The following is a 19359-nucleotide window of genomic DNA, read 5'->3' as shown; positions in this document are numbered from 1 at the left end:
GTTTGTTTATTTGAACGCGCTAATCTCAGGAACTACTGGTCCGATTTGAAAAATTCTTTCGGTGTATATAACACCGAGGAAGGCTATATATTATCATCACGCTAAGACCAACAGGAGCGGAGCAAAGCGGGTGAAACCGCGGGGCGCAGCTAGTTATTTATAATGTGGAGACACAATAGGTTATTAATGTTTAAAGTTTTTTTTTTATAATAGTACATGTTTTTTATGAAAAATTCTTGTGGCGTTAAAAAGTGCGAAAATAAGTTCTCAATTAATACGACGTGTTTTTTTGTGATTGTAAAAATACAATTTATCTAAGCATTTTAAATTTAAAAATAGGTTTCCCAAAATTTTACAACATCCCCGTGCTAATCTGGTGAAAAGTAATGTTTTTTGACTCGTCAATTCTGATAACATACTGTACTAAAAACTTGATAGTAACTCAAAGTAATCGACAAATACTTTTAACCACCTACTATCGACGTTCAATATGGAGATATACATTTGTTACTCCGTTCCTACAATCTAGAGCTTCAGTTGCAAGTATTGTAAAGTCTTGGAGTAGAAGATAAACGCAGTAAATGCATGCACCCGTACTGGTACATAGTGGTTCGTGCTACATTCGTTTTATCGTCGATTCAGGATTATGTACGATTTTCTTGGCTGTTTATTAAAATAAAGGGAGGTTGTGCTTTTAACGAATATTTAAAATTTAAATTTATTAACTTATGCAATACTCGGTTTCGGCTCGCGGCTTTACCCGCGAATTCAAAGATCGACACTAGAGAAACCACATAGTTCCCGTTCCCGTGGGATTTTCGATATAAAAACTATCTTAGATTTCAAACAATATCTATACCGAATCATCAGTTTATTGGTTAACACGTGAAGAAGAGACAGACATATTTATAATATAAAGTTAGGATTAGGCAGAATAATTGCAATTATTAGAAGTTGAACATATTCCCAAATGCCATATTTATCTCTTTCCAAATTCAATCCTTTTGAAAAATAACAACAATTACCCTGTAGCTATAATAACAAACTAATTTCACGTACAATAAGTCGAGGAAAGACTTACATCAGTTGCCTCTGACGTTTAATAAATCACTCCTCTTTGAACCTTCGAGAAATGAGTGCTCTGATATATTTGAATACCGTTTAGGGAATAATCCCATCTATGAGATGAGCGAAGATCTATCACCATTGAGTTCTGTAAAGATGCTGGTCATTGTAAGATTTAATAGGTGTTGCGTAGAAAATGCAACTGCATATGATATGATCAAAATTCTAAATATTTACTGTTTATATTTCGGGTATACATACCGAATTAACGTGTCGAAAAATGATTCATTACGATTAAAACAAACCTCAATGAATCATCATCATCGGAAGGCAATAAGCTGAGTTCAAAGTCTTCAAACATAAATATATAGTTACACGGTGATGTGATCACTTCCTCGGTAGGTTTGATAATTCTCAAGAATGATAATTATTTAAAAGTAGAGTTTATAGGCAAACCAATTATTCTCCACTTGCACTTTACGTGCATGAATAGCTTTATCCTCTTTATTAACGTCAGTTGAACGCCTGCTTGGTACAGTGAGCGTAGCACCGAGGGGTCCTGGGTTTGATTCCCGGTGGAGACGAAGAAAAAAAAATGTCTTGATCTGGTAGGACACAGAAGGCTAATTACCTACTTGCCCCTTAAGAAAATCGATCAGTGAAACATAATATGTATAATACATCTGCCCCTTACCTCACTTGGGGACATGGGACTTCATTTTTACTACTATACTGGTTTTTGTACTACTACTTAAACTAATTACATGAAAAAATCTTTCCAAGGGTGTATGAAAAAACTCTAGTTTATATTATTATCGTTAATCGCTTCTCTTTCAGTATATAAAAAGCTTTATATGATGTATTTCTTATTTGACGGCTGCGACGGGATGTATTGATTGGTTAAGGTTTGATGTAATACTTGCTGGTGCGATCAATCTCATGTAATATATCAGGCTTGATGTTATTTATTTTAGTCGTAGGCCATAAAGATGAACGGGATAAAGAGTGTTGATAACTTAACTCAAACTCAAACATTTATTTATTCAATTAGATTTCTTCGAGAAGCACTTTTGAAACGTCAATACTTATTTTAACATTTACCACCGATTCGGAAAGCAGTATCTATGGAGAAGAACCGGCAAGAAACTCCATGGTTGCTCTTTTAAGTCATATTGATTTTTACATTAACACTAAGTTCTGGAATCTGGCTTTTGAACGTTGAATTGTAGTATTTAAATTAATAGATTTTATTTTTGGATTGGATTTATGTGAATTGTAAAAAGTTAAATTTCCCCCTCAGAATTTACAAAGTATGTTATAACCTTATACGTGTATTAGGTTTCATTGCAATATTTGAAAGTAATATCTTGTTTTTTCTTGACTCTTGGTCCTAAGCTTTTTCTTAGCCATTTAGGCTTGTTAACCAATGATGGTCAACATCGGACTAATGAACACATAAATTCACTATCTGACGCGGCAAACGTTGTTCTGCCACCCATTCATTCTTCGGATTACTAGTGGTATGAATTATACTTCTTTACGACCTATTTCCTAACCGAATACACACAAAAAAGTATTAAAAACGATCAAGTCCTTTCCGGAGTATTTGATTGCCCGGGAATTTTATCTACACCCTCTTTATTAACTACTAGCAATGCCCTGCGGTTTCACCCGCATAGATAGCGATATCGTGACAGTGAAAAGTCTACTATTATAGGTCGGACTATAGATTTAATTTTTAATCACATGAAAATCACCTTCACCCCGTCCCGCACTACGCCTGCTCATTATACCTACTATTTTCTGTAGATTGACACTTTTAAAAATTCGTTATATCTTTTGAATGGAATATCCAATTTTTTTTATTTAAAAAGTATTTAGCTGGTATTGAAACAGTCTATAATAAAACATCATTTAATGTGATAAGGATTAATATATGTGTATGGATAACATGGTTTGATTACTGTCGGCACTTCTATTTACTTTGAAAACGTAAAAAAGTTGTTGTAGTAACATAACTACTGAAGATGGACATATGGTATCGCGGACTTTTTTGTAGATATTGATCCATTCTATAATACCGTAGAACATTTTTTTGTTCTATCTTCAATAGATTCCGCAGCGCACGCGATGACAGCATTTTTAATAAGGAATTTTTTACACCTTGGGTTACATTATTGCATTTTTGGTAAGGATCTCTAATTTTTTTGAAAATGCAATATAGCCTATGTTGCTCAGTGAAGATGCAGCTTTCTAATGGTGAAAGAATTTTTGAAATCAGTCCAGTAGTTTATGCGTGAAAACCATACATACATACATACATACATACTTACATAATTACAAACTTTTCCTCTTTATAATATTAGTATAGACTAGCTGCTCCGCGCGGTTTCACCCCCGTGGCTCCACTCCTGTTGGTCGTAGCTGGATGATATATAGCTTATAACCTTCCTCGATAAATGGGCTATCTAACACCGAAAAAATTTTTCAAACCGGACCAGTATCGCGCCCGAGATTAGCGCGTTCAAACAAACAAACAAACTCTTCAGCTTTATAATATTAGTATAGATATAAAGAGGAGAGATTGGTTAGTTTACTCAAAACTACTCAATCGACTTTAAAAATTGTTTTACTATTACAAAACTACATCATTGCCGGGTAACAGATTATTATGTTTTATCACGGGACAACCCTGGACGCTAGCCAGTATACCTATACAGATACCTATGTATACAGAGTGTACAATGTATATATAACCAAACTGTGCACACAACCATACCTTACTCGAAACATCCTGGGTTTACAGAAAGGTTAATTTGCTGTGGATGTCTGGATGTTTGATGCACATAAGTAAATACGGATATTTGCTCATGTACTATTTACTCTTGTAATGGCATAGAGTAAATCAAGGGAGCGTTATGACATGTTCACTGAAGGGTAGTCCTTGTGACCATTTCTATGCAAGCAATACTAGTTATTTATATTTATTCATTTTTACAACAACTTATTTTTATTTTAATCATCACTCCCTAAATTCTCTTTCAAACAGTCATTAATACCTATCTAAACTAAGAAATTAATTTACAAATTAAATGATTGTGCATTAATTTCATAGCATGATATTTTACTGCATTTTAATTTCAACTTTAACTATTTATATACATTTTCCTTTGCTTTCGTATCCTACTTCACTATATTCATCTAAAGAACTTGCTCCTTTTTTGAGGCCGGTTAAAAGGTGAAATAAGTTTATATCATTACATCACATTGTTACGACGTGACTCTAGTGACTCGTTTCACAACGTATAAGGGTCTGTGGTAATAAAACAGGAATGTTCCACTTGTCACTACCTAGTTGGTTTGAAATGCTCCCTTATGTTTGTTAGTTTCACTTTAAACTAGTTAAAATAAATAAATAAATGTGTTGATTGTGTCTACTGGTAATTTTTAGTACTATAGTTATTGGTGTAAAAGCTACGGTTCTGGGTTCGACTCCCGATGGAGTCAATATATTCCTGTATGGTATAGAAAGGCACCAACTTATCAGTAAACTCATAAAAAAATAACCCAATTAACACAATATAATAATGATAATTGATAACCAATAACCAGGCAACAGAACTAAAGCCTGAAAAACCCACGAACATAATTTACTGACTAACTTAAACTTGAAAAAGATAGCCCCAGTTATATATTTTTGTAGAACTTTGTCTACGAATGCAATATAGTTTCTCTCTCTTGAGAACGGAGCCCTCATAGTTATAATAAGGCGGTCTTTTAAAAGGTCGGGTCAAAAAGACAAACAATTTTGGGTAAGAGCAAACTGAAGAGATCCTACTCAGAGTAAGAACGTGACTCCAATAATATTGGAAAGGATAGTGGAAAGATTTTGTTTTAAGCTATTGCATAGCTTCTATCGCGGGCCTTGAGCGCGGGGACCGAATCCAGAAATTGCGTAACGAAAACGCCTCACGCTCCCCACTCCGACGGGCGCGGAGGTATGGCTGGAAGGCATAGCATGCAATAGCTTTACCGCGGCAGTCCCCGAGTGCCACACGTCTAGAGGTACTTACATAACAAAACATAATGTAGAATGTAGATATGTAATTTTCTTTAACATGATTTTTTTGGTGGCAAGTCAAAGAAAAAGTAAAACCACAGATTACTAAATAGTAATAGCTTCTATGTATAAAAATAAATAGTCTTAAAAAGCTTGTAGTGAAATAATAATATGGCCCTTGAAACTTCTCGCCTGAATAGTCTATTATGCTACTCTTTACAATTAATTATAGTCTGAATATAAGTACTGAATCATAAGTATTTGTCAATCTAGGTTGATTGACAAATACTTATGATTCAGTACCTGAAGTACTTTATACCAAGTTTAGACTTCAGACAAGTTTTTTCGAACGACTGATTGATGTGAGTGATTATTTATTTAAATATGGGTTAAAATTCTCGATAACTCGACATTTCACTATGATCAAACGAAATAATAATTCGTAATTTATGCATATAAATATCCTATAAGTTCGTCAATTCCACTAAAATCTATCCAGCAGCGTTGGTAAAATAATAAACAATCAAATATTATGAAAATTAACTTCAAACTCACACACAAAGAAAATGTTTATTCGACTATATGTAGACATTTAGAAGCACTTTTGAATACCTATAGTTAGTATCATATTATCATCTGCCATACTAAAATATTTACAATTTTCATCCACAGGACATTCCACACGATCTTCAAGAGATTGTAGCATCGGACATTTTTCTAAACGAATACTTATAAAATGCTTCACAAATACGTATACAGCGTTCCTTAGCTTGCACCGTGTAATGAAATTCTTTACAAATAATCATGTTCTGGGTTTGTATGGAGCCACGTGCATTGAAAGGTTATCGTCCGATAGTTGAAGACGTATCTCAGGGAAACTCTTTGGAACTTTTCAATTTCTAAGCTGCATTTGTCGGTTCATGTTAGGTTCTATTCAATGGTGATTATTGGCAAATAGGTACTTCTTTTCGATACTCAGTAATATAAAGTTGTGATAAAGTCATAACTGACCACCTGTACTATATGAATACTTAACTATTGATATTATTGTCAAAATCAATTCAGCAATTGCCAACAGGAAAACTGAATATTTGATTGATTGTTGAAGTAATAAAACTAGAGTTCATTGTATGTTTCTGTGCTGTAATACCCTTAACACTATTTCTTTTATCCTGATAGTATTAACCCATTGACCACCGAGCGGCCCAATCGGGCCGAGACACAATAGATTTTCTATTGTGTCTGTGATCCGAGGACTGACGGATTAAAACAGTACTCAAAACCAACTGGTTCAGCAGATCGCTTTAAAATCGAAGATACTTTAAGAATAGATACGTATCTTTTAACATTATTTCATGTAAAAGAAGATAATTTCCATGCTTTGAATTTTTCGATATTTCTTTGGTTCGACGAATATTACGTACACATGGCTGGCTTCTCCAATACAAGAAGTGCTTTCAATGTAAAAACCCATATGAACAGAATGACAAAGCGACTCGATTCAATATGTTACAATTTCTCGGTAATGTTACATTGTCGTTAATTTTCATCCAGTTTGACCTAATTTTAAAATGAAATAAATATTCGTAAGATGTTTCTTTTGATTTCATTCTTATTTATTTCTTCAATTATTTTTTAAATCATTTCCTCTTTGAATACCATTCTCTGTTATTGCGAGCAATTATTAAAATTGCAAAGGCTTTCTTTGGGTGTGTAAAAAAGATCAATCCAGTAATTTATTTTCGATATTAAAACTCGCAAACATTCTCAAAATTTTCGAATTCCCAAGAATCCAGAGACAGAACAAGCACCAATTTAAAACAAATTATGGGAAAGCGAAAATGAGGAAATATAAAAATTCGCGTCATTTTTTATTTCCAACTCTATAAAGGGCAAAATTTGCAAAAATTATGTAAAAATATTATAATTTCGCATTTAACATACTATAATGGGAAAATCGTAGAAAGAATTCGGCTTGAAGTTTCCGCGTCCCACTTTGAGAATTCAATAAAATCTGCATGTTTATCGAAGCATCAAACCAAACCTGTGATGACAAGAGAGGATAGACATTGTTGTGCAAAATTTTACATAGAATTTATTGGTTATGGCAGCAAAGGGAGCATACAACGTTGTCAAAAGAAAATTGGAAACTGCCATGTGAGTGTTAAACTTTATTTCGAACTAGCGACAACTAGAAGATTCGCATGTCGCATTAAATTATTTGTATTTAAATATTACAGTAATCAGAATGGAAATACAAATAGTGAAATTAATTAAATAATCGAGTTACTTGTTGCTGTGGGAAGCCACATTTGCCTTCGTTAACTGGTTGAGTGTTTGGTCTGACTTTATTAATAGGTGAAATCAATTCATTGTTATGATAGTTAAAAATGCATTTAGTAATATAATAGTCAAACATTTATTTAGTAATATATAATATTTTTCATTTATAAAATATATCTCTACATTTATTTTAATTTATAAATAACTAGTGGTCCGCCCCGGCTTCGCCCGAGGTACATATTTCGCAATAAAAGGTAGCCTATGTCCTTTCTCGGGTATCAAAATATCTCCTTACCAAATTTCATGCCAATTGGTTCAGTAGTTTAGGCGTGATTGAGTAACAGACAGACAGACAGAGTTACTTTCGCATTTATAATATTAGTATGGATTGCCAACATTGTATAATTTTATGGGAATACAAAAATATTTAAGTTATATGCTTTGCATTGTTTCTTCTTGATGGAACTGGAAGAAAGCAGTTGAAATGATTATTAAAGTAAACATAAAATTAACGTCTCCTACTTAAAAATACGAAAGTAATCATAATTTTGATAATTAAGTTTATAAAATAATAAGATATATTTACTTTCGAAATCAACGTAATCTCTTGAAATCAAATATTGTTCTTAATTTAATTTCTCAATGAACATTTCTTACTTTACTAGCTTACCGCCCGCGGTTTCGCCCTTATCTAAAATTTAACTATTAAATTATTTCATTTTTATATTAAAACAAGCGGACCGCCCCGGCTTCGCCCGTGGTACATATTTACGTTTTCTTTACTTAAAAACCATCCTCGTACTTCAAGGAATATAATAAAAAAAGAATTATCGAAATCGGTTCAGCCGTTCTCGAGTTATGCGCTTACCAACACATTTTGCGATTCATTTTTATATATAAGACTAGCGGCCCGCCCCGGCTTCGCCCGTGGTAATGGTATGAAAAATAGATGTTGGCCGATTCTCAGACTTACCCGATATGCACAGAAAATTTCATGAGAATCGGTCCACCCGTTTCGGAGGAGTATGCAGACTAACATTGTGACACGAGAATTTTATATATAAGATTTTACTTTATTATATACTAAAACTCTATCTCTATCCATTTTAAAAAATTGGATAAAAATCCGTTGAGTAGTTTGAAAGATTTAAGCATACATAGACATCAACAGACAGCGACAGCGACTATGTTTTCTATACTATGTAGTGATTTGAACAATTTAATATTACACATAATGTTTTACAAACTTTTATTCGGTTAGCTCAATTCTTTATACCGTGGTCACGAGGAAAGGAGGTACATAATTTTCTGGCCGCCAGCCAAATTTCATGATTGTATCATAACAAGGCAGAAGTGACCTCTGGCTGAGTCTGTATTGCCTATTCCTACAACTTATTAACTGACGCAAGCTTCTTCGTAACGTTTTTTGTATTAAGGGATTTTTAGCAATGGGAATAAAGTATCTTATTATGTAGACCGCTAAAAGAAACATTGTTTATTGTTTATCCATACTAATATTATAAATGCGAAAGTAACTCTGTCTGTCTGTCTGTTACTCAATCACACCTTAACTACTGAACCAATTTGCATGAAATTTGGTATAGAGATATTTTGATACCCGAGAAAGGACAAAGGATAGGTTTTATCCCGAAAATCCTACGGGAACGGGTTTTTCTTTGAAAACGCGGGCGAAGCCGCGGGCGGAAAGCTAGTAATTAGTATCTATTAGTAAGCGAGTGAATAGAATATCCTTTGCCGGATGGTATTTGTGTAGAATAAGCATAAAATACACATAAATATATAATTGTACTACAGTTTGTAATTCAACCAGACTATATAGTTTAATTTTTGCAGTCTTACCTAATATCTATACCTTATAATATTAGCAAGTAGCTAGTAAAGTAATAGCATGTCTGTCTATTTTCTACGCTTTACAGATTTAGATTATTGGAACGAAAATAGTTGAATACCCAGCGGAACATAGGAACAGACCGTAAAATATTTTATACTTTTTTGATAATCGAGCTCATAAGTGTCCTAACACGTTTGCGAGTCGACACGATATAAACCATTTTAGTATCGAAAGTAAAACGTTTTTAATCAAACAAGAATCCATCCAAAACTAATTAACAACACATAAAACCTAACAAATCGTGTAAAATAAATTTTAAACGCCGACGAGTAATATCAATAATGTTTAAGCTCGAATATCTCAGATACGAACAAAATTGCCAGCCATAAATAATGTTGGACCATCAATAGCAGAGCGTAATGAAAGTTGCGATTTGTTGTTGCCATAAACAAAATCCCCTTTTATGGCGCGAGATAGCTGGTTTACAGCGGGGAATCCCCTTAAACGAAAATAACTTTACATGCTATCAGCGCACTAAATGGTCAATCTGTAGGATCATGTAGGATAGAGGCTAGTTCATGATATGTCTTTATGAATTGTCGGATTTTAGTTCAATCAAGAATGTATGAAAAGAGTGGATGTGTTCATTATTTTTTGTTGAGGTTATTTTAAGCTATTGCATAGCTTCTATCGCGGGCCTTGAGCGTGGGGACCGAATCGAGAAATTCTGTAACGAAAAAACCTCACGCTCCTCACTCCGACGGGCTCGGAGGTGTGGCTTGAAGACATGCTTTACCACGGCAGTCCCCGAGTCCTACACGTCTTTTTATATGAGAGATAACGTTTTGAATTTGAATATTTGGATATTGTGTTTAAAGTATGTTAATTGTATAATTAATGATGTTCTAGTAAGGCACTAAACTATGGCCATACTATCCTAACTACAATGTTTTATCTGCCTTATTTTTGTGGCTTCGTTTCCAATATATTATTATAAGAATTAGTAATTACAAATTATTGTGGTACTTAAATGCAGAATTATTAAAAAGATCTTTACGCCAAATCTTTTCAGCGATGTGTTTTTATAGTTGTTACCTAATGTACGAATACAATCTATTTTAACGAAATATCCTTACACTTCTAGTGAACTATATATTTGATGAGTAATGTTATGTGCACGTAATTGGTCATAAAATTCACGTCTGAATTTATTACGCTCTAAAATAAGATTCTATCGGAGTATTATTTACATCGGAATAAAATGAAACGACAATAAAGGCAAATTTGTTGTTTGTCCAATCAGAACTGTTCAAAAAGCCGACGCTGCAACCTTTTGTATGTATAGTTGATGTGGGAAACGTCACATAAATATTCTATTTTAACGGATTTTTATCTTTTGTTACAGAGGGCATAGACAAATCTGGTGAAGACCCAGTTATAGCGGCCTTAAGACCGTACGGGGCTCCAGACGAGGACGGGTACACAACACCTGACACATTCCAAAAGTATTTCGGCAATTACTCCGGAACATTCCACCGGGATACACTAGATGACGTATCCTTATTAGATCATTTAATAAACGTTGAACATAGTTACGATAACGAAACACAAAGGATAATGGCGGACGATTCAGACGCAGTTAGAGACAGCATAGTTAATGATACGAGTCAGTCAGATAACGCGACAGTTGTTAAAGCCGTGCACGAAGACGTAGTTACTAAATTCCTAAGATTAATTGAAACGCAGCATTTGCTAGGCGAGAATTGCACAGCTGGGACGCACTTGAATTTAGGTGAAGGTGTCGTAGACAGGTACGCTCAAGAGAGATTTAGGATAGAAGCAGATGTGGCAGTAAACAGAGCTAATATGTTAACGAGATTATGGAAATACGCCGGGCCGTCAGTGATGCATAACGAATATCTGTTGCACGCAAGCGTTTTTTCAATGGTTGAATTTGATGACGACGTGTTTGCGGCGGGGAATTGTTACGATCAATATCAGTATAAGGATTACCAGTTATTTTGCCCCTTCGCGTACCGTTTACCGGAAGGGCCGATATTGGCGAAGGATCTGGCTGTCGAGTACAAATATTTAAGTAACACGTCCGAATGGTTTTACATCGCCCGTAAGAATGCTGAGCGCGTGATTCGCAATCACAATCAGTTTAGACGAGGTGAGTGATTGGTTTTATTTGAAAGTGAAGTTTACACACCACTCAGTGGATGAAATAGTACAATTGAAAAATACAGATTTGTGTATTTTGTTTGTTCTAATTTATTGATAAATGATTGCCGACTAGCCTTTGTTACTCGCTAAAGATGTGTCTTTCTAATCGTATAATGAATTTTAAAATTAGTTCAATAGATCCAGAGATTATAATATATCTAGAGTTTCTACAATTTCTTTATAATATTACTATAATTAATAAGTGCTATCAGCTCGTTATGAAACTGACCCATATACTTATTAACATAAAAATTAAATATAATTTTTCTAAAGCAATTTTTCCCAATAAGTTCATTTGTATGAAAAGGTTTTTAATTATAATTTAATATCAACAAAAATAGCTGAACTGATTAAATAATATAATTAAATCTAAGGCATTTAAAAACGTGGGCCCAAAGCGTGGGCCGGTACATATTTTGATCAAAGGATGTATTTACTATAAATAAACTTATGACATTTAATTCATATTATTTAAATTAATATTTATATTTTACGGTTGTTTACTATCTAATAATATTCCTTACTTTAAATAGTGCGTATACTGCACATTTTAAAAACACTATTACTTGTAAAAGCTTTTCTATTTCAATAATATTTCAATAACCACTTCATTCGATCCTCAAAAACGTCTTTAATGAATTCCGTATTCAAGTGGCTTAGCATAGCAAAACTGTCACCTTAAACCCTCCCAAGGGACCTATCAAAATTTTATATCCCCTTCCCACGGCTTTTTATCCTGATATTATAGAATTCGCAACGTCGAGAAATACACGAAGGAGATTATTCCAAAAATCGCTCGTCATTATACTTTAAAAATTGACACTAACGATCTCAAACCGCTTTGTCGAATCACAAATGTTCCAGAAATGTTCCCGTTCCAGGTATTGATGATACCTGGGCCATTTTAGGCACTAAAACTGTCCTTTAAAGAGATAAATGTAGATAAACTTGGGATAAAAGATTTCAGTGATATTTTCCGAACCCTCGCCATTTCATAAGTTTTCTTTATGCGAGTTCGTTTTAATTAAGTTTGTTCGTGTACCCAGTGATATAATGTAGTTATATTGATTGTATTAGTTTTTTAATAATAACTAGCTTTCCGCCTGCGGCTTCGCCCGCGTTTTCAAAGAAAAACCCGCATAGTTCCCGTTCCCGTGGGATTTCCGGGATAAAACCTAGCCTATGTTACTCGTGGATAATGTAGCTTTCGAATGGTGAAAGAATTTTTAAAATCAGTCCAGTAGTTTATGAGCCTATTCATTACAATCAAACAAACAAACAAACAAAGTTTTCCTCTTTATAATATTAGTGTAGATAAATGTCCTCGAGTGCCACACGTATTTTTTTTATATAGGTACTTGAACGCGCACTAATTAAGTGCATATCTATATTTAAAAAATCAGGAAAATCGAAATTAATTAATTTAGATTTTTATTATTGCCGTTTGGTATTCCTGTATTGATAACATAAACATCCAAACTTGTTTTAATAATAATTGCGATAGCGTTATCATTTGGGAAACCCTCACTGAATATTATTCAGAGCAACGCGAACGGTACTATCTGCTAAGCACGATTATAGGGTCAACCAAGTTGGAAAATTTTGATTAATGGTTTCTTGTTGGGGTTTGTATCTAAGTATCTATTTATGATTATGTATATAGCTTTCGCTTGTGATCAAATTGTAATTCTGAACCATTCTCGAATTCAGATAAAGATTCGAAAAACATTTCATTAAAATCAGTACAGCCGGTAAGGAAGAATTCAGAGACGAACACACAGACCAATGAAATACATAATAATATATTAAGATATAAAATATGTAGTGCTAGTAACATACGTGAATTGTAATGATTTAATTTGTTTGTTTGATTTGTGTCAGGCAGTAGCGAGGCAAGCAGCTATAATTTGAATTCTATTGAATTCTTAAGGTGGGTATCGACTTCGCGCTCCAAGAGGTCGAACATTGGCGCGCGCTCCAGCCGCGTGAAATGGATACCAGTTTGGAACGCGCGCCAAAATGTTCGTTGGAGCGGTCGAACGCGGAGCGGTCCGTTCCGTCGGGTGTCGGTTTTTTACCGCGCATCAAACGTGGCGCGCGCGCCAATGGAGACGGGTTTGTCGTATTTTTTGTGTTTGTTGCGCTCCGAGTAATAATTATTATGGATAACCAAAGTTGCCGTAAATTAATTCAGCTATATGGTACGAAAGAAGTTTTGTGGAACAGTAAAATTTCTTCGTATCATAATAAATCGCTTAGAGATCTTCTCTGAGCGATTTATTGGTTGGAGAGAAATCAGTAGTGAAATGGGAGTCCCTGTGCCGGAGTTAAAGAAAAAAATGCTGCTGCTGCTCGTACACGACTAGCTTCCATGATGAACGGTCAAACACTGGAACAGTTGCCACGCGCGCCAGGCGCGCTTAGTTGATACTTCAATTATTTGGAACGCGCTCCGCGGAACGCACTATCGGCGCGGTCATTCATGGCGCGCGCGCCAGGAGCGCGAAGTCGATACCCAGCTTTAGTCTGTCCAAAGTAAAATAAAAAAAAAACTTATATTATTTATATACAGTAGCGGATTGTTAGGTACTTATGTAAACATGAATACAATACCTACTAAAATACATTACTTTCATATCAGCGATAATTCAACAAATTTAACTGTAAATAGTGCATCCAAAAACAAAATATTGACTCAACTGTTATATTTCGGCAAATTGCATCATTACTGATAATACCAGAGTGAAGATTGCATAATATTTTATTATCAATGCATTTTCCTTAAACATGCACTTTCCGCTGCCGGTGTATAGATGGCGCTGCTATTATTATGTCGACAAGATGTAAACAAAACAGAATTTCAAGGAAAGATTAATCAGTGTTTTAAAAACAAAAACAAAGAAGTCACAGCTAATAATAGTCTGAAAGTATTTCATTCATTTACACAATATTTTAAAGGATCAGTAATTCCCTTGCACCGTTACGTCAGCCCGTCTGACGTATATCTATCGACGATGCCTTAAAAACATTCAGTTTGTAACCTACTTCAATGCAATATAGAAGTTCCTTGTGGATTTTTGATGTTCATTTCTAATTGTGGGACAAGTTTGTGATAAGATATTCATTCACAATCTATCAATCTAAATAGGTAAGTTTCTATATTGTGCATTGTAAAAGAATGTGTGTGTTTTGCACGTCTTAATGAGTCCAAGGCCTTTCGACCGGCCGGCGTCTGGGTTCTATTTTTAAACAGGATAATATTTGCACTTCCAATGACTTATGCATTTTTGTTTTTTATTTTTGTAGTTTATATAATATTGATATGAGTAGTATGAATGACGATTTATATATTTGTATGCGTTTGAGAAAGTTTGTTACCTAATAAATATTTTTGTAGAGTTTTCATTGATCGGTTGTCTCTAGTTAGTCGGTCTAACTATATTAAAATCATTTTTTTTAATGGTTTTGTTTAATTGTATTATTTATGTATAAAAATATTTAAACAATCGATTCTCACTTATTTACGGTATTATTTAGTAATGGTCTTATTAAGTTTCATTAATAAAGATAAAACATATTTTTAATTGAAGTTGTTATGCAGATGTTGTATAGTATTAATAAATTTAAAAACGAATAATGTTAAATTAAATTTGGTGTTTGTCTGTTGTAAACATAATATTGTGATAACACAGATAGCAGCATGCACAGTTTATACTTATTTTTGAATTGTTAGATAAACATTTTAAAACTAATTTTTATTTGATACTAGCATTTTGCAAGTAGGTTGATTTGATAGCGGATGTATTGCATAGTAACGGTGCAATGACCGTTGTATGCACTAGTATGTACGACTAACTACTTAACTAGGTACTACCACAGAATAGTTAATAGTACAGGGTACTACTTACAAACAGGACGAGGTCTTATAGAATGCTATACAATATTTGTTTAATTCATTTTCGTTTAAATGATGTATATAATATTATGCTAATATAATATGAATTAAATAATCTTATGATATGTCTTTTATTCACATTTATTATTATTTTATGGCTTTTTAATAGATTTTACTAATACCTAGATGGACAAAAACAAAAGTAATTCTTTTGAAACTAAATGATGAACGATGCTGTACTATCTAAATGTAACTTACAACATTTTTCAAATTTACGGTGGTCATAATTGAAAAGAGTCTAAAATGGATTAAAATACTTTAATATTATTATTTCTAATCATCATACTTTTGTTTTAGGATCCTTACGAGTATAACTGCAACAGACCTAACATTGGAAGACTTGAGTTAAAATTAAAAATAAATAAATCGGCGCAAAAATGGTTAATTACTACATTTACGCAAAAGATTTTTCTGGCTCAACTATGGGGGTTAAATTTTATCATACCAAAGGCTTGGAGACACTGGAACATTTTAAAAGTGACGTAGAGAAAATCAAAGACGAACTATTGCATGCAGGAGAGCCGCCGACAGAATCGAAAGTTATCTACTTGCACTGGAACAATGAATGTGTAGAAGTTGATGAAGACCAGACCAGAAGCACGTATAAAAATCTTCATAGCGATAGGTCGGGTACAAGACCAGAAACAATCATCCTTTTCCTAAAACAAAAATGTGCTTTAACTGAAAATGACCGGATCAAGCTGCTATATATCATCACCGATGGACAGATACATCAAACGAATACAAGGGAATGCTTCAGATATAACGAAGATATGTATTACGAATCGGTTGTCTTCCACGCCTTCAGCGAGGACTTAAATACTATAGATCTTTCTGTAGCTGCATCCTTCTTCAAAGGCCGCTCCAAGGTTTATCGAAACTGCCACCTTATTGATGTCACTGATATTTCTAAGGAATTTGACTACAACAAAATAAATATAGACAACTTTTCAGTGGAGAAAGAAGACCTGAAGTCATATATAAAGTTGAAATTCATTGGAAAAACAAAACAAGATGCAAAATCTCTGCAAGAAATTGATAAGTTGAAGAAACTACGTGATCGCCTATTCAAAGAAATAACATTAAAAACAGATAGTGACAAATCAAAAATCAACCTGGAAACGAAAGACAAGAATATGTTCCTGAGTGAATTCGTTAAAACTGATTGGTATAAAAACCTAAATTCAACAGAATATTCGGAAAAAGTAGATGTCGAGAAATCTATTTCAACTTTGATCAATTATATCGTTAGTGACTCGAAATCCTACTCTTTCGACGCCTTGAAGTTTGATAAAAAATACAACAAATCTGCTGAAACGGAGGATATAAATGATGATGTAAATTTTACAGCCGAAGAAGAAATTGAGTTCCCTGACGTGATCCTTACCGATGACAAAGGAATCCCTGTTGTGCTCCTGACAGAGTTTAATTTGATGCAGAAAATAATTTTTCATAAAATACAATCATCGAATGTAGTATCACCTGCCAGTTTTAGTAAATTCAAATCGACCATGGAATGTCCACTGTTTTTGGTTAATGATAAAGATATTAGCGAATCGATTGGCTACTTTTATACTCTCAATGTTTATAAACAATTGCTGGCAAACGATGTAAAGACTGACCCGCGAACTCGAAAACCGTTCCATGGCGGCATTGTGCTGTCAAGCACAGACCAGTTTGATAAGTACAATGACTACATTATATCCGCAACCTACTTCGATGGCAAGAAAATTAATTGCAATGTTGGATTATTTTACTATGTGCTATGGAAAAACTGTGAAAACAAAGAATGGATGGACAATAATGTCGTAGAACAATTTAAGAAATACGCTATGCGAAGAATAAGTGAGACAGTGTGTAAAATTGGGCTGTCATCTTTACCTCTAGATCCTCCAGAAATCACATCACTACTAACATCGCTGTGGTACTGTGTTGAATTGTCTTCAAATATTTTCAAAAATGATCCTCTAAATTTCCATCATGAACGTCTGCGCATGTTTCATGGAGTATCCCGCTATATGATCGAAATCCTAAAGCACTTCAACTACGATTTAGATCTTGAATCTATCAGTAAACGCAGGGAGCTCATAAGCAATGTTATGCATTTAAAGAGAATCCCACAACCAAGAGAAAAAATGTATCATTTATTAGAAAATATTTTCAAAACCGAAGAAGGTTTTCTCATCAGTGAAATTGATAAGCCGTACAATATGTACAAACTCAACTACTTAAAATTTGATCACAGAAAAATTCTTCCTGACGAAGTAGTTGACCAGGTAGTTCATCTGAATGACTATGTTCACTTTTTGCATCGTGTTGGTGATTTGGAAGCATCTAAAGCTGGAAAACTCATTCACGAAATTTGTGAGAAGACCTTCCGCCCATACTTTGTCATTGACCGAAATACATCATTTTACCAAGAATTGGTCCGGAAATCCAGGAAAGTAGTTATTAAAAACGATGGTGACAAAGATAAAATCGAAGTAGACTATGAACCAATCGACAATCTTGAGTTTGACAGAATCTTGTCTCTATTTAAACTGTTTATCGATTGTGTGAAAGATCTAAAAAAGTATCCCACTTTAGTTGAGTATATCGAGTATATTCGTAAAAGAAGAAAGTTTTATGAGGATACCGTTACTATTTTCCCTTCATATGTTTACTTTGATATCAAAAACGTGTACGAGAAATATCAGAAAACAATAAGTAATGTCCCAGTTGAAGAATTTATAAAAAGGTCCGAGTCCTGTACAAATCGATTTGATCGCGTCAAAGGAGAAGAAAGAGTGAAATTCAAAGATGATGAGGAAATTAACGAATTCATTTCTAGCGAGGAATCAAAAGTACGTTTAAAAAAGAAAACATAGTACATTCAGTGGATGAAAAAGGTGAACTTTACGAACCAATACTGACAATAGTCCAGGATCATTATAATGCGAAAAGGCCTTGTAATGAAGTATCTGACATTATGATAATTGGAAAGAAAACGGAGTCAATAGCAAATTGTCTTTTCAGAAAGCACCTACTCAATCAAAGTGTCAGCTGCTAAAAACGTGTAATGTAAGAATTAATACAATCTTTTTATAATTATTTATACGTATGTATAAGGCAAAGATATTTTTAATTAATTATGTGAAAATTTTAAATAAAATCTGAAGCCTTTGAAGGTTTTTTCATTACAGACCCATTTTCCTAAAAATATAACAATTTTTTTTTACTGTTTGATATTACATGTACCTAGTATTTCTGTTTCAATTAGCATAAAAGTTATGACAAATATTATTTTATTAAACTATAAATTCGGCACACCAAAAAACAACATCACACATTATAATTAAGTAAAATAACTTATTTTCTAAAATAAATATTATAGTTATAATTATTAATTGCCTAATTATATTTTGATTATATTATTATACACTTTGTTTTAATAATTTTGTATTCACACAAGAAAACCTTTAAAGACATTAACCTTAAACTAAACTAAATAACTATAAAAAATATTTCTTTCTATAGTACTATGACAAAAGTACATAATATTGTCATTATTGTCAAATTAAATATTATTAATCTTTACCATTACTACAGAATAATAGTATCTACTGCTAACAGTTTACTACTAGCTCTGACGATCATAAAAGTAGGTCGTGGTCGTCGTCAGTCGTACACCTCGTGAATGTCTCCCACATTCATGTTTGTGTGAATATTTTATACTAGCTGCGCTCCGTGGTTTCACCCGCGTGGCTCCGCTCGTTTTGGTCTTAACGTGATAAGCCTTTCTCGAGGAATGGGCTATCTAACACCGAAAGAATTTTTCAAATCGGACCAGTAGTTCCTGAGATTAGCGCGTTCAAACAAGCTAAGTCTTCAGCTTTATAATATTTGATTTTATATAAGAGTAAAATGATAAGGGTAACC

At 33.6% G+C, this 19359-nt stretch overlaps 2 protein-coding genes across 2 annotated transcripts in view; both read left to right on the top strand.

Annotated features, from left to right (window-relative positions):
- Positions 1–19359, top strand: part of LOC149908116 (uncharacterized) — a 179651-nt gene that overhangs the window by 89007 nt on the left and 71285 nt on the right. Inside the window, exon 2 of the mRNA XM_090103472.1 lies at positions 10666–11433. Coding sequence (XP_089959598.1) covers positions 10666–11433 — 768 coding nt within the window. The remainder of the gene's footprint in view (positions 1–10665; positions 11434–19359) is intronic.
- Positions 14515–18603, top strand: LOC149908122 (uncharacterized). The gene is made up of 2 exons (XM_090103266.1): positions 14515–14634; positions 15739–18603. The coding sequence occupies exon 2, from the start codon at positions 15819–15821 to the stop codon at positions 18306–18308; it is 2490 nt and encodes an 829-aa protein (XP_089959392.1). The 5' UTR covers positions 14515–14634; positions 15739–15818; the 3' UTR covers positions 18309–18603.

The sequence above is a fragment of the Colias eurytheme genome, chromosome 6, assembly GCF_061535395.1.
Source record: "Colias eurytheme isolate Ceu_HAF_F1 chromosome 6, ilColEury1 Martin Lab GWU primary, whole genome shotgun sequence".
NCBI lineage: Eukaryota > Metazoa > Arthropoda > Insecta > Lepidoptera > Pieridae > Colias > Colias eurytheme.
Note: the sequence above shows the minus strand (reverse complement) of the source record. Positions and strands in the feature narration are given on the sequence as shown.